General features: G+C 36.1%; 1 protein-coding gene across 1 annotated transcript in view; it reads left to right on the top strand.

The window, feature by feature from the left end:
- Positions 1–15,401, top strand: part of Gphn (gephyrin) — an 837,950-nt gene that overhangs the window by 208,762 nt on the left and 613,787 nt on the right. The window contains exon 2 of the mRNA XM_023701464.1: positions 14,664–14,742. Coding sequence (XP_023557232.1) covers positions 14,664–14,742 — 79 coding nt within the window. The remainder of the gene's footprint in view (positions 1–14,663; positions 14,743–15,401) is intronic.

The raw sequence follows: 15,401 nt of genomic DNA, 5'->3' as shown, positions 1-15,401 counted from the left end.
GACAGAAATTCAACAGTGGTTGTTATATTGCATATTGTTTTTAAATTAGTTGTTCAGCTTACCAGATATAAGCATGTAAAATTGGTCAAAATTTATTTAAAAATAAAATAAAATAAAAAAAAATTAGCATTAACAGCTCTCTTCAACAGACAAGCAGAAATAAATCAGCAATTCAGTATCCAAGCTATCCTATGTATGAACATATAAATTTCTTTTTCTCTTCTTTCTTTCTTTTCTCCCTTCCCTTATCCCAGTTTTTCCTTTCGTTTGAACAGTTTATTTTCCTTTCACAATATCCATTGTACCTTTCAGATCCTTTTAACTTTTTCAGGTTCTCACACTAGGGAGACAATAAGATCTTTATACATGCAGGTCTGATTTATTTCACTTGTGAATATGGTCTGTAGTTACATGCATTTACCTATAAAAATCTTGAGTTTATCCTTTTTAATAGCTGAGTAATACTCCATTGTATAAAAATACCACATTGGTACATTACTCAGTTGATGGGCATTTGAGTTGTTTCCAAGATTTAGCTATGACAAATTATACTGATATAAACATGGGTGCACATGTATCACTGGGGTATGATGTTTTCAGTTCTTCTGGGAAAATACCCAGGAGGGGAATAACTGGGTTGAATGGGACCTCTAATTGTAGTTTTTGGGGAATCTCCACACTGATTTCCATAGTGTTTGTGTGAGTCTACATTCCCACCATCAGTGGAAAAGGGTTCCTTTTTCCTCATAGCCCCTCCAACATTTGTTATTAGTTTACTTCTTGATAATGGCCATTTTTTTCTGGGGTGAATCTCAGTGTACTTTTAATTTGCATTAACATGCATTTTAGAAAGTTACCTTTAGCAAAAATATTTTAAAACGTAGCTTCCTAACATTTTTTAGAGAACAAAGGTTTATTCCATTTTAATTAAGCCTCCAAAACATTCTGCTTTTAAGACATTTATTCTCTGTTCTTTATTAAAATGGGCAAGAAATATTATAAAAACGTATTTTATGGTTCAATTCAGCTGTCTTAGTTGCTCTTCTCTTGCTGCAACAAAATATCTGACATCCAAAATTAAAGGAAGAAAATTTTATTGTCTCAGCTTGTAGAGGTTTTAGTTAATAGTTGGCTGGCTCCAAGGCAGGTTGGAATGGCAGAGGAGTATGTAGGCAGCCAGAAGGCAACAAGCAACAAGTGACAAGCAACAAGAAATAGATTCTTTTTTTTCTTTTATATATTTTCCAGGCTCCCTGCTCTTACAGTCAGGGTGGGGATCCCTTAATCATGCTACCCAGAACTATGCCAAACCGATCAGTACGCTAATTTACTTATCACCCACCTAGCATCCTGTACTGTAGGTCCTGCAACTTCTGAAAACCCCCACCTATGACTGCATGTGGCTTTGAGGGGGGATATCTAGACACAAGCCATAACACTTATAATGTGCCACCTTCCCCTACTACCTTTGGGCCATACTCAGTCCCAGATGTCTTCCTTAAGGAAATGTTAGAATGAAAAAGATTTGTGTTAAAATTTTGCAAACCAGAACATTGATCAAAGAGTAGGTAGGGCAATTTCTGTAAAGTATAGTTGAAAAATTCGATATTAGCTCATTTCTCTACTGATAACAAAAACTTAGTATTTCTTTAGAATTAACAAATTACTCCAAAACTTTGCAGCTAGCTAGCTAGCTATATACAGATCTAGATTTTGAGGCTTAACGCATATAATTTTGAGGAACTTTGTAATAAAGGATTATATTAGTTACTCTTCTCTCGTTGCTGAGACAAATACCAACACTCAAAATGAGGGGAGGAAAGGCTTTTTTTTTTTTTTTTTTTTTTTTAGGGAAGGGTCTACAGGGTGTTCAGGGTCTCACTACTAGATAAGATTCATAGTGATCTGCCTGTTTACAACTTCCCAAGTGCTGGGATTACAGACATGTGCCACCATGCCCAGTCTCAGTTGCCCTCTCAGGGTGCCCTGGGGGTGGGGCTGGCATAGCAGGCCTGGGGATCAAACCCCAGGCCCCTGCACCTGCTTGCAGGTGCTCTAATCCACTGAGCTATTTAGCCAGCCCAGGAAAGGCTTATTTAGCTCACAAGTACTGGAGGTTTCAGTCCATACTTAACCTGGCTCCAAGGCAGGGTGGCTCATGGCAGAGAACAACCTTTCATGGCTGCAGCAAAGAGCAAGAAGAGAGCAAGGAAGGAGTAGCAGCAGATAAAGCAACTAGCATTTCTTTCCTCCTTACATTGTAATGCAAATTACCTGCCCCAGGGCAGGTATAGCATCCACAGCCACAGTAATCAATCACAAACTCCTGGAGCTACCCCTTGGCGGCATGATGCTTTGGGGGACACCTATTCACAAACCATAACAGGGATGTAAAATATAAAAATTATTAATCAATTTTTAAAAGAACAAGGCAATATTATATTCTTACTTAGGTAGAGTAGAACAATATTATATTCTTAGCTCAATATAATCTATATGATATATATATATATATATATAATATATTATAAAATAAAACTTTTGGATAACCCACTACTATTATGGTCTACAAAACTTGAATTGCAATAGAAACTAACACATCAGTGTTATGCTAACAAAAATACAAATATGTTTATATATTCTTACATCATCTTTAAGTTTAGAGAGCTATTTTCTCAATGTAGTCTTTTATTTTTATTCTTTTATTGATATATTATTTGAACTGAATAAAAAATAGTAAAAAAAATTAGAAATGATACAGAATTTCACTAAAAAAAAAAAAAAGGAATTGGACAATGGTTGTTGTATCCCATAATGTTTTCTTCAAAGTAGTTGTTTAGATTACCAAATGTAACCATGCAAAATTAGTAAAAGTAAAAAATTCATACAAAATTAAAATGTACAAGAAAAGAAAATTTAAGCATTAACTGTCCCTTTCTACAGATAAGAAAAATCAGCAGTACAGCTATGCAAGCTATCATATATAACTTTTCCCTTCCTTTTCTTTTGTCCTTTAGCTAATCCCAGTTTTTCTTTCCATTTGAACTGATTTTTTTTTTCCTTTTCATGGTATCTATTGTACCTTTCAGATTTTATTTACTGTTTCAGTGTCTTACACTAATGAGAAAATACAATATTTGTACATGCAGGTCTGATTCATTTCACTCATTGGTAAGGTTTCTAGTTAAATCCAGTTAGCTATAAAGCCTCAAATTTATCTTCTTTATACTGGAGTAATATTCTATTATGTAAAAATACTGTATCTTCTTTATGCATTCCTCAGTTGATGAGCATTAGAGTTGTTTCCAAGATTTACCTATGACCAATTGTGCTGCTGTTGTGCATGTATATCACTGTGGTATGATGATTTCAGTTATTTTGTTAAAATACCAAGGAGAGGAATAACTGGCTTGGATAGGACCTCTAATCATAGATTTCTAAGGAATCTTCATACTGATTGCCATAATGGTTGTACTAGCCTGCACTCCCATCAACAGTAGAGAAAGGTTGCTTTTCACCTCAGCCCCTCCAGCATTTGTTACTGGTTGACTTCTTGATGATAGCCATTCTTTGTGGAATGAGGTAGTATCTCATTGTTGTTTTATTTTATTTATTTATTTATTTATTTAATTAGTTATTTTCATGCAGGGTCTCACTATGCAGCTCAAACTCTTAGTAATCGTCCTGTTTTCAGCCTCCCCAGCAGTGGGATTATAAGTGCGTGCCACCATGCCTGAATTTGGTCACCAGCTCAATGTGCAGGGGAGGGACCAGTGTAGCATGTGGTGCCAGGGGTGAAACCCCAGCCGTTGTGCTTTCCTAAGCAGGCACTTAGTCTGCTGAGCTGTCTCACCAGCCCAGTGTTGTTTTCATTTGCATCTGTTAAATGGCCAGTGATGTTGAATATTTTTTCATATTTTTTTGTCATTTGATTTTTTAAAAAATAATTTTATTGAGAAACAAATAGCAATGAGACAGCTTCAAAACCAATAACTAGCACAGAGCACAGTTTCAATAATTAATGCATTGCACATTTTTATCTTAGTGGTTATTCATAGTGCAGGATGCAGATATGATATCCTGTCCACAAACACTATTAGAACAAATCTCTCTATTCATTGAATTAAGAGAATGCAGCTGTATATCTATCCTATTTTGAATATACAGATACAAAATAGTCATTCATTTGTATCCCGTTTTTTGTTTAGTTTTGTCAGAGAAGGATATTCTATTGTCATTTAAATATTGTAGGTTTGTGAATTCAGCAGAATATCCCAATATAGTCCAGTAGTCCATAATAGTAGTGGGTTTTCCATAAGACTAGCAATGTCAAAAGTTGTTGACTTGAGCCTTTTACAGGTCAGCATATTAATATGGCTTTACTTTTTATACATTGTGTTTATACTTTTCTGTTAGATGGTTAAGACTAAGATGAAGCAAGACCTATATAACAAGAAATGTAACCTTTGTATCTGATAAGGTCAGTCAAATCCCCTCAGGATTTATTTTGGCAGTCCTCCAGGTGAAGGTAGGTGGCTGGGGCCCAGCCAAGTTCCAGCAAAGGTGAGGGTGAGCCAGGAGTGGCTGACCAGGTCCTCCTGGCAGTTTTCCTGGTGAGGATGGGTGGCCGGCATTCAGAATAACTATGACTACAGTCAGGGTGATGCAGGTTTAGGTCTACTAGGTCTCCCTGGCAGTATTCAGTGTGAAGACAGGTTTCCAGGACTCAGGATCTCACAGATTTACTTCTTATTATGGCTAATTGGAGTTCTATATGCCTCACTTATGTGTATGTCAGATTCTTTCCCATGCCTGGGAAATTTTCTGCTACTACTTTTGCAAATAGTCTTTTTATGTCATTTGTGCTGACTCCAGCTGTTTCCCTTGACTCCTATCAGTCTTATATTGTTTTTATTAGTATTATGTATTAGCTACTGAATTGTTATTTCCTGGTACCTTGTTATATTTAAGAGATCTTTACTTTCACATTTGCTAGCTGCAATGTTGTCTGCAAGCTCTTAATAGTCTATCTCCAGTTTTGTTCAAGTGTGTTTGCCAGCTTGCAGTGGAATTTTTAGTTTCCTTATATTTCAGTCTGTTTCATGCCTTCCAATTCTTTGCTGTATTGTTTCTTCAATGTTTTCATAATTTTTCTATTCTTTTTTATATCTACACCTTCTACACATGTGCTAAGCATTTCTTTCATGATTCTTGTCATTTCTTTTTTGACCTGAGAGATTATTAGTGATCTTATTTCTTCTGTAGCCTGATTCAGTTGGTTCTCTACTTTAGTTGCTCTCATTTCAGAAATTTTAAGTGTGTGATGGCCCAATTTCTCTTTGTCCTTATCTCCTGGACTTGTTCTCTGTGGTCTTGAGGTCTGAGATTTCCTTTTGCTCCTTAATTTTGACATTTTTCAAGCTTCTAATATTCACCCAGACTCAGAAGTGATGGAGGGAGGTGGGGCCCAGGTCAGCAAGGATCCTAGAACAGTCAGGAGAGGTGGGAGGAGTACATTCATCAAAGCTCCTGCTGTGTGGAGTTCAGTGTGGCTTCTGCCATGATTAGGGGGGTGAACCACTGCTTAGGAAAACTGTGAGGATGTTGCCAGCAGGTTGAAGCTCCATTATGTTTTCATGATTGTGGGAGGGGGCAAGGTACAGCTCTCTAAGACTCTTGTGACCAGGGGGAAATGCAGACTGTAAGTCAGCCAAGCTCCTTTGAAGGTGGTCGGGGCAGGGCAGGACTTACCAGGATCCCATAGCTTTCTGGTGTCTGCTTGCCTTATCTGATGGTGGGACAGGTGACCACAGATCAGCAAAGGTACCATGCCAGATGTGGACATCACACAGGACTCACCAGGTCTTCATAGCTGTCCTATGTCTACCGGACCTCTGTGATGGTGGGAGAGGTTACTGGTATAGTCTTTTAGAATTTCAGTTTTCTCCAGTGTATTAAACAACATTCCATTGTTTTCTGGATTCTATAATTTCCACTTAACTTAGTTTTACATCTTATTTTTTCCTTTAAAGGTGATATGTCCTTTATCTACCTGTGGCTACTTTTAAGATTTTCTTGTTATCTTGATTTTCAGCATTTTGATTTTTGTTTCTGGTTTTATTTTTCTATATGCTGTTTCTTATAGTTCCTAGCTATACGTAATGTATTGAATCAATTTTCAAATATTCTAGACAACTATTCTTTCTTAAAATATTCTCTCTCTCTGTCTCTCTCTCTGTCTCTCTCTGTCTCTCTCTCTGTCTCTCTGTCTCTCTCTCTGTCTCTCTCTCTCTGTCTGTCTGTCTATCTGTCTGTCTGTCTGTATGAGTATGGTGGCAATCACATATGTATTTGACTATATGATTCCCCTATTTATCTTCTGTTCATTTTTGTTTTCTTGGCTGGGGAGATGGCTCAGTAGAATAAGTGCTTGCCTGGCAAGCCCAAGGGCTTGAATTCAATCCCCGGTTCCGCCAACAAAAAAAAAAGTTAATTAATTAATTAATTAATTAATAAAAAATAAAAATGATGTTTTATTTTTGTTTTCTTTTTATGCTTCAGTTCAGATATTTTCAAAATCACAAATTCTTGTTTGTTTTATTGACTTGGCTCTGAAAGGTATCCACTAATTTCTTAAGGTCATTTGTTCTATTCATTTCCAATGTAACTTTAATTCTATTTTATAGCTTTTCTTTCATTGTCTATTTGGAAGTTTTTGGTTTTTTAAGATATCATGTTATAAAAAAGGTATCATGTTATGTAGTTCTCTTAAGATCCTAAACGTTTAACTATGACCTATGAATATTATTGAATTTGTTGTTGGTCTATAGATTGTTGGTCATACTTTGTACTTTTTATCGTACTTAGTATTTTTGTCATAATAAGTATTCATTATGAAGAAGAATTAGAAACTTACATAACTGTTATTTTTCCTCAGTTCCATTTTGGAAAGCATGTAGGGCCTGCTAATTAGCCTGAGATTATCTATAGTTCTGAAATCTACTGGATTTCATGTGTCATGTGAGCCAACCAACACCAAAAACTGTGGTCATTTCTCTTTTCTCTAATAGTACCTCTTAGTTCCTTAGTGTGTATCTAAATGACAAATTCTCCCTGAAGTCTAATCAGTTGGCTATACCAGTGTTTGGGGCATATACGCTTATAATTGTTGTCTCTTCCTGTTGAATAGTTCCCATAAGCAATAGTTAATTTTTCTCTTATGATCAGTTTTTTCTGAAAATAACAGGTTTTTTTTCACTTGTTTTTAGTTTCCTGTTGTGGAAATTATTCTGCTCTTATTTCTGTGAATATATCATGAGGGGTGTCTAGAACATAACCTCCATGATGAGGGACCACTTTGTTCTACTTATGAAATTCTATTCTCACCCTGTTTATGTCTAGTTTTAATCTGGATTTCTGTTTGGTACATTTGCATGGACTCTGTTTCTTAATTTTATTTATTTATTTTTTAACAGTAACAAAACCTAATAATATAGTGGGTGTATGCCTTTCTCATGGTAAAAAGAAATGGATTATCTTCTTTCACCTGCAAACTGTGCCTCTTCCTGATTATAGAGTCACAAATTCTATAGATCTCTCTATTAAAAACATATATATATTACTTGGTCCAGCACAATATGTCTTATCTTAAATACTTTGAGGTCCTATACTCTTTTTTCTTTCATTTTATTTTTATTTTTTTCATTTATTTATTTATTTGTTTCACTCATTTATTCCATGTGTTTGTTCAGTATTTTTTTTGAAATTTAGAGAAATATTTCTGAGATGAATACATAGCATGAGATTAGTAATAGATTGCACATTATAAATAAATTATTTACAACTTAAATGAGTGCAACAATAAAAATTCTCCAAAATAAAAATGAAGAATTTACAGATCGGTCCTCAAGAAATTTATATTCATATGGTTATAATTCTCAAAGTAGAAAGGGGTAGGCAATAAATATTTAAAGGTGTTAAATTTCTGAATTTAGTTGAAATTATAGCACATTTCCAAGAAAAATGAACCTTTTGCACGAGAAATTTGAATAAATCATACCAAGATACACAAAAATTAATTGTCCAAAACTAATTGTAAAGAAAGAAATGATTAAATTATGCACATATAAAAATTAGCTCTGGAAGAACAAAATTAAATAGCATCTTATTTCACATTACGAAGAAAAAAAAGACGCAGTGTATAAGAAACTAATTAATTCAAAGGACTGAAAGAAAAAAAAGATCTATCCTCATTGAATTTTATACTTAGCAAACATACCTTTGAAAACTAAAAGTAAAATATTTTTCAGTTCTACAAACTCAAAAATTCTAATACCTCCAGTTGTAGCATTGAAGAAATAAAAAAGAATATAATCCATAAGGCAAGAGAAGCTGCTGTATGGTCCTGGATAAAGAATAAAGAGCTCTCAAAATGATAGTTATGCAGGACTATGTAAGATATGTTGGATGAACCCATTTAAAAGGTTATTGAAGATTTCTACAAAACAGTATCAATCTTATGTCAGATTACATACTTTTTTTTTTCGTGTGTGTGTGTGTAAAAGACAAGGAAGAAGTGATATATAGTCAATGGAAAATGGAAATATACTTTTTAAAGTTTCTAATACTATATGGAAATATAATACCGTGTCTTTTAAGTAGATTGTAAATCAAAGATACAGTAAGAATCTTAAAAATTAAGATTAAACAATATTCAAAAAATTAAATATTAATTAAAAATTAAATATTTCAAAACAATTAAATGAAGACTTTTTCATGATAATAGAGAATTGCTAAGAATAACACATAAGATAAATAATGTAGTGGGAGACATATGACCTGCATTTCTAACAGTTTGGGGATATGTATTGCACAAAGTTCTAGTATGTTGTGGATATGGACAGTGTCCGTGATGCTTACTGGTGGCCAGGTTTGACTTGTGGGACTGAGCTACTGCCATTTCCTAGATAAACACCCTGTAGACCTGGATAGAATCATGACCCATAGGGTGCAGGAAAAGTCCATTTGTAGAGTATGCTGATGGAAATATTTTGCTGCTGTATACAAAAGAATAACTCAAAGATTGCTTTTGTATACCTCTTATTCGCCTGTGTTTAATTGTTTGCTTTATTTGGTGGATTCTTTCCATTCTCATTCATGGAGTTGTGGTTATTTTGATCCCTCTCTAGAATACTTTTCAGTAGTCTGTTTAGGGTTGGCTTTGGCATCATGAAATGCTTTAGTTGTTTTTTGTCATAGAAGTATTTCACTTCTCCATTATACTTGAAAGAGAGTTTTGTATGGTATAGAACTCTGGGTTGGAATTTGTTTTCCCGCAAGACTTGTAGTACTTTGCTCGTTCTTTTCTTGATTTGATGGTTTGTGAAGAGAAATCTGCCTTTATTCTGATGGATTTTCCTTTAAATATGATCTGTTTCTTTTCTTTACTGGCTTTTAGTATACTGTTTCTGTGCTGAATTTCTGGGAACTTGATTATTATATGTCTGGGTTTGGTTTTAATTGGTTTCATGTTATTTGGAGTTCTATATGCTTCAGTTACCTAAATGTCAGATTTTTTTCCCCCATATTTGGGAAGTTTTCCACTATTACTTCTGTCCATGTTCTTTTTCTATCATTTGTATTGACTCCTTCTTTCTCATCGATGCCTATTAATCTTACATTGTTCTTCTTTACATCATTATGCAGATGTTGAATTATTTTTTTCCTGCATCCTGGTATTTTTTTTTCCATAATTTTATTGAGAAACAAATAGCAATCTGACAGCTTCAAATCAAAATTGGTAGGACAGTTTTAATAATTAACACATTGCATACTGTCGTCCTAGAGGTTATTTGTTGTACAAGATGCTGACGTGATACCCTATTTGCAAACACTATTAGAACAAATCCCTCTGTTCATTGAATTAAGAGATTGTAGCTGTATATCTATCCTAACCATTTTGAATACAAAGATACAAAATGGACGTTCATCTGTATACCCTTGGGCTTGATGTCTGAGATTGTGTTTTGCTCCTTCTCATTGTCATTTTGTATAGCACTGTCTTCTGACCTTTGTTGTAGAGCTTTGGTGCAGTTATAACCTTAGCACCTACTGAAATACCGGTGCAGATCTCCAAAGTTTGAATTTGTCCATTTGTGCCTGGTTTGGATCTGGCTGCTGTGCTCAGCTCCTTCCTGCTACCGCCCTTGGGAGTGAACCTGTTGTTCCCTCTGGCAAGATGTTCTGCCTCTAGACTGTTTGTGTAGTTCAGTCCCCTACACTCTCTGCAGGGACTGCAGGTGGAGAGTTTCACCCCAAGCTTGTATGCCAGGTCTGAGCTGAGTCTGAAGGGGACAACGGGTAATAGGGGAGAGAGGAAACTGTCCCACACACCGGGCCTGGGCTGGGCCTGTATCTGGGGGTCCTGAGAATGCGGCAGAAGTTCTCACTCACTGGGCGGGCATGGGTGGGGGTTGTGCAGTGGTGGTGGGTGTCCCAAGGGCTTGGAAGAGGGTCTCACTCATGCTGCGCCTGAGTTTGGACCGAATAGGTCCCGCCCGCACAAGATAGCCAGGAGTTCTCGCACATACTCACCGGGCCTGAGCTAGGGATGGATCTAAGAGTCCTGAGAACCAGGCAGAAGTTCTCACTCACTGGGCTGGTGGGGGGGAGCTGCGCAGTGGTGGTTTGTGGTCCAAAGGGCTCAGAAGAGGGTCTCACCCTTGCTATGTCTGCGCTTGGACCAGACAGGTCCTGAGGGCTCAGGGTAGCCAGAAGCTCTCTCACATACTCACCGGGCCTAGGCTAGGGCTGGAACTCCCTAGTTGGTTTTTTTTGTTTTTGTTTTAATTTTTTAAAAACACAAATGTGCGTGGACACATTTTTGTTTTATTTATTTATTTATTTATTTATTTATTTATTTATTTATTTTGGTGGAACCAAGGATTGAACTCAGGCCCTTGCACTTGCCAGGGAAGCACTTATTCCACTGAGTCATCTCCCCGACCCCTCCCTAGTTGTTTTTAAGAGATCTTTTCTTACCTTTTCACTAGCTTCATTGGTGTCTTCAAGGTGTGAAAGTCTATTTTCACTTTTATTCAAATGGTTTTGCCAGCTTGTGATTGAAGTTTTAATTTCCTGCATAGCACTTTGAATCTGCTTCATGCATTCTATTTCTTTCATATATTTCTCATTCAAGGATTACATCATTTTTCTATTCTCCTCTATATTTTTATCAGTGTCTTCATTAGAAGCACTTAGTACTTCTTTCGTTATAGTTATCATTTCGTTTTTTTACTGCAGAAATTATTTCTTTTTTTTTTTTATTTGAGAGAGAGAGAGAGAGAGAGAGAGAGAGAGAGAGAGAGTGTGTGTGTGGGGGCGGCCCTCGCTGGCATGTGGTGCTGGGGGATTGAACCGCGGTCCCTGATGCTTTGCTAAGCTTGTTCTAAGTAGGTGCTTTAGACCACTGAGCCATCTCTCCAGCCCTGCAGAAATTATTTCTGATCTGATTTCCTCTTTATCTTTCTGCAGTTGTTTCTTTACTTCAGCTGCTATTATTTCAGAGATTTTAGGTTTGGGATTTCTAATTTCTTCTATGCTATTATCTCCTGCATTTGTTCTAGATGGGTTCAGGGCCTGAGAGTGCATTTTGCGCCTTCTCTTTGTCATTTTGTATAGTGCTATCTTTTGACCTTAAGTGTAGAGCTTAGATGTAGTTATTACCTTAACAGATCAGGATCTACCAAGTTCAAACTCGTCCAGGTGGGTGTGGCTTGGGTCTGGCTGTTGTACTCCACTTCTTCCTGCTGCAGCCCTTTGGAGATAAACCCTCTGTGCCACTCTGGCATGATTTTCTGCTCCTGGATCAGTTGGGTGTGTCTTGCTTTTAGCCTCTCTTCAGGGAGTTCTGCTGCAGGGTTCCACATCAGGCCTGTCTGATCCAGGAAGTTCTATTCTCACAGGGGCCTGGACTCTAGGTAGAATGAGGTTCCAGTGGCCCAGGGTGGTCTCACTCACATGCTGGGCCCGGGTCTACTGAGGATCTGTTGGGCTCCAGTCAGTCCTATTCACACTCCGGGTCTGGGCTGTGGGTCGAATGAGGATCCAGAGGACCCTGGGCGGTCTTACTCGCACACTGGGCTGGTCAAATGAGGACGTGGTGGGCCCCAGGGAGTCCCGCTCACAGGCCAGGCCTGGGCTGTGGTTCAAATGAGGATCCAGTGGGCCCTGGGCAGTCTCATTCACATGCTGGGTCTGGGCTCTTGGTCAAATGAGGACCCTGCAAACTTGGGCGGTCTCCTGCATGGACTCTTAAGTCTTTGTGAAAGTGGTCATTCATGTTTTATATTACTTTTTTAGCTTATCTAGTGTTTTTATTAGTGTCTTTGGTAAAGTTACTGATCATTATGTAAATTATCTATTTAGTTGTATCTTTTTTGAGCTTTCTAAGCACCTAATTGGCCTGATTTTTTATCTCCTCTCATCTTTTCAAATAATTTGTGGTTTTTTATTTGCTCCTCTTTAATACTCCATCTATCAGCTTTGGGGCAGGTGGGAGTATTTGGAAATATTTTGTTGTCTTGTTTTCTCATTTTTCTATTGTTTTGTTTTGTTCGTTGTACTGATGCCTTTAGGGACTTTAGTCTGTTTAGTTAGTGTGTGCTTTTCAGTCATGTACTCAGGGCATGGGTAAATATAGGCCTTTGTCTCTGTCCCAAGTTTTGACCACCTTGACTAATTTGTGAGGGAAAGATACAAAGTAATTAATCCAGAACCCAAATTTTTTGGAAGGGACTTCAGTATTGTTAATGACACAAAGGCAATTTGGGTATTGACAAAAAACCAAAATCTATGAATAGCAACAAATATGTCATCCTGGCAGTAGCAATTAAATCATTAAGAATAGTGGCAGCAAAGGACAAACTAGGTATTGGCATATGATAAAAACCAATAACATATCACTCTTAATCATTGAAAAATAGATCTATAATTATTGTCTTGTATAAATACTATGTCAGCCAAATATTTACATAAATATTACTAAATGTAACAGCTATTACTTCACTAAGAACAAAATATTTAAACAATAATAACATTTAGAAAACTATCTAAAGATTAATAAGTCTTAATGCTTATATGAGTAAAGATATAATGGAGAATGGGAGAGTGAAAGGACAAAACTTTGCAAAATGAAGCAGTGGAAGATGATGAGAGTAAAGTTAGGATAAAAGATAGTAGTATTAAGGTGTAATATGAAACTAATAGGATTAGATAAAGTTAGCAGAAAAGAAGAACAAGAAAAGGTAAAGAAGAAGAAAACATGAATTTTCAAAAAGAAAATTAGAAGGAAAAAGGAAGGAAAGAATAAAGAAAAAAAAATCCCAACCCAAAACATGCAGTGAAACAGAGAAAGGGGAAAAAATGAGTTCTCCCAATTTGTTTTATTATACTTTTAGGTGAAGCATTTCTAGGCTCTTAAGATTTGAAGTCCATCAAGTTATGTTTTTCTCTGCCTTTGCATATGTGCAGTGATCCCAATTCAGAAGCCCCTCCGTCTGTTCTCCCTACGCTGCTTGGCAAGTATCCAAATCTGTGCACATTCTTGGTCATACTGGGACGTGGGGAAGAAATCAGAACTTCATCTGTGCTAGATGTAAGCAGCAGAGCAAGAGTTCAAGCAAACCAGTTTACTGAATGCCAACACTTTCAAACCCAGCTGTTCTTGAAAGCTGCATTCACCACCCTGGCTTCTCACCACAGAGGAAAGGGCCCTGTGTCCTTCTTGACCTTATTTTAAATATTTCACGAGGTTTATGTGAAGCCTACACCTTCTTCACAACTGTCATCTGTGGCTTCCTCTCATCCAGTCACCTTGAGAGGGTAATACTGAACTCTGAAGTGAACTTGCTTTTTTGTTGTTCTGTGGCTCAGTCTTATATAATTAAGTCCTTTCTTAAATCACCCCTGACTAAACACTCACAGTGACAGTCACTATGCTGGATTCCTTCTGTAACTGTTATTTTCCTTGTAGAAGGAGTCGATTTTGAAGTAAAACCCCACACTGCCTATAATTTACAATAGCCATGGACTTACTAGTGCTAACTCAAGTGGCCTGATCCATTATTTCTCCATGGAGCTCCAGAAGCTCTCCTCCCTGGGAGCCAGGTTAAGCCTCCAAACTGTATTTTGTTTGTTTGTTTGTTTGTTTGTTTTTTCTCTGTAGTATGGCCCATTTCTCTAATTTCTCTGTCATTTCTAACTTTCCCCTTCATTCCTTCCTATTCCTGGAGATCTACTTCCTTTTTGTCTTGCCAAGTTATTTTCAAGATATCTGCTGTCTGGGTCACAGAAAGGCTGTATTTTACTATCGATCACTACTTGAACATTTTGGTTCATACAGAAATAAAGCAAAATTTAGACCCATATACTTATTATTTTCTATCTTGTATTTAGTATAAAATCTGTGCTTTAGTTATGGCTTGTTATTGAAATGTTACCTTTGTTTATTGAATATTAACATTTAAAAGGCCTGAAATAAATCAATGTGGATATTTGGAAAAAAATTTTAAAGCCAAATTTATTTTAAAATTCATTTGTACATCAATATCTTAAATAAATTGTAAGCATACATTAATTTTCTTTTCTTTCTCTTTCCTTTTTAGTGAGTGATAGCTGCTTCAGAAATCTTGCAGAAGACCGTAGTGGGATAAATCTCAAAGATCTTGTACAAGATCCTTCTCTGTGAGTATTTGGTTTTCAATACTAAATATAATTAAAAACTTTATTGTTGGTGTTACATTTTCAAAAAGGCTATACCTGATAACTAATTTATTGTTAAACGGTTTCTAAATTTTTAGTAATCTATGTTAAATATGGTGAAATTTGATTAAGTATTTTCTTTCCAGAAATAGATTTTTAGAAGAGATGATAACATTATTAAAGTTTGATTAATATTATTAAAGCAGCAAGGCTGGTGGCTAAATGACATCTGCCAATGCTATTGTATAGAGCAGTGAGGGCATGCTTGGGGAAGTAAGATCAACTTCATTGGGTATATTATGTTATATTTTTTGTTATACATAATTTTAACTATAATTAGAAATATAAAATAATTATAACAATATGTAATTTAATATATTGCACATCTTAATATTCCACATGAAGATGTATCCTTCTTGGCCTTATTTTAAATATTTCACGAGGTGAAAACTGTATAGTTCCATATGTGTACCTATTAAATACATATTGATAACATCTATTTGAAGAATTTTAGTACCCTTTTAAATATGGGAGGAAGTGATAATTTCTTTCAAAGATTTCACTCCCATGGATGAATAAAATAAAGTTTCTCATTACAGTATATTTGTAGGGTATATTTTACTCTACTATTATTATATATC

The sequence above is a fragment of the Octodon degus genome, unplaced genomic scaffold (genome assembly GCF_000260255.1).
Source record: "Octodon degus isolate 3935 unplaced genomic scaffold, OctDeg1.0 scaffold00007, whole genome shotgun sequence".
Lineage (NCBI taxonomy): Eukaryota > Metazoa > Chordata > Mammalia > Rodentia > Octodontidae > Octodon > Octodon degus.
The sequence above is the reverse complement of the archived record's forward strand: the minus strand, read 5'-3'. Positions and strand labels throughout refer to the sequence as shown.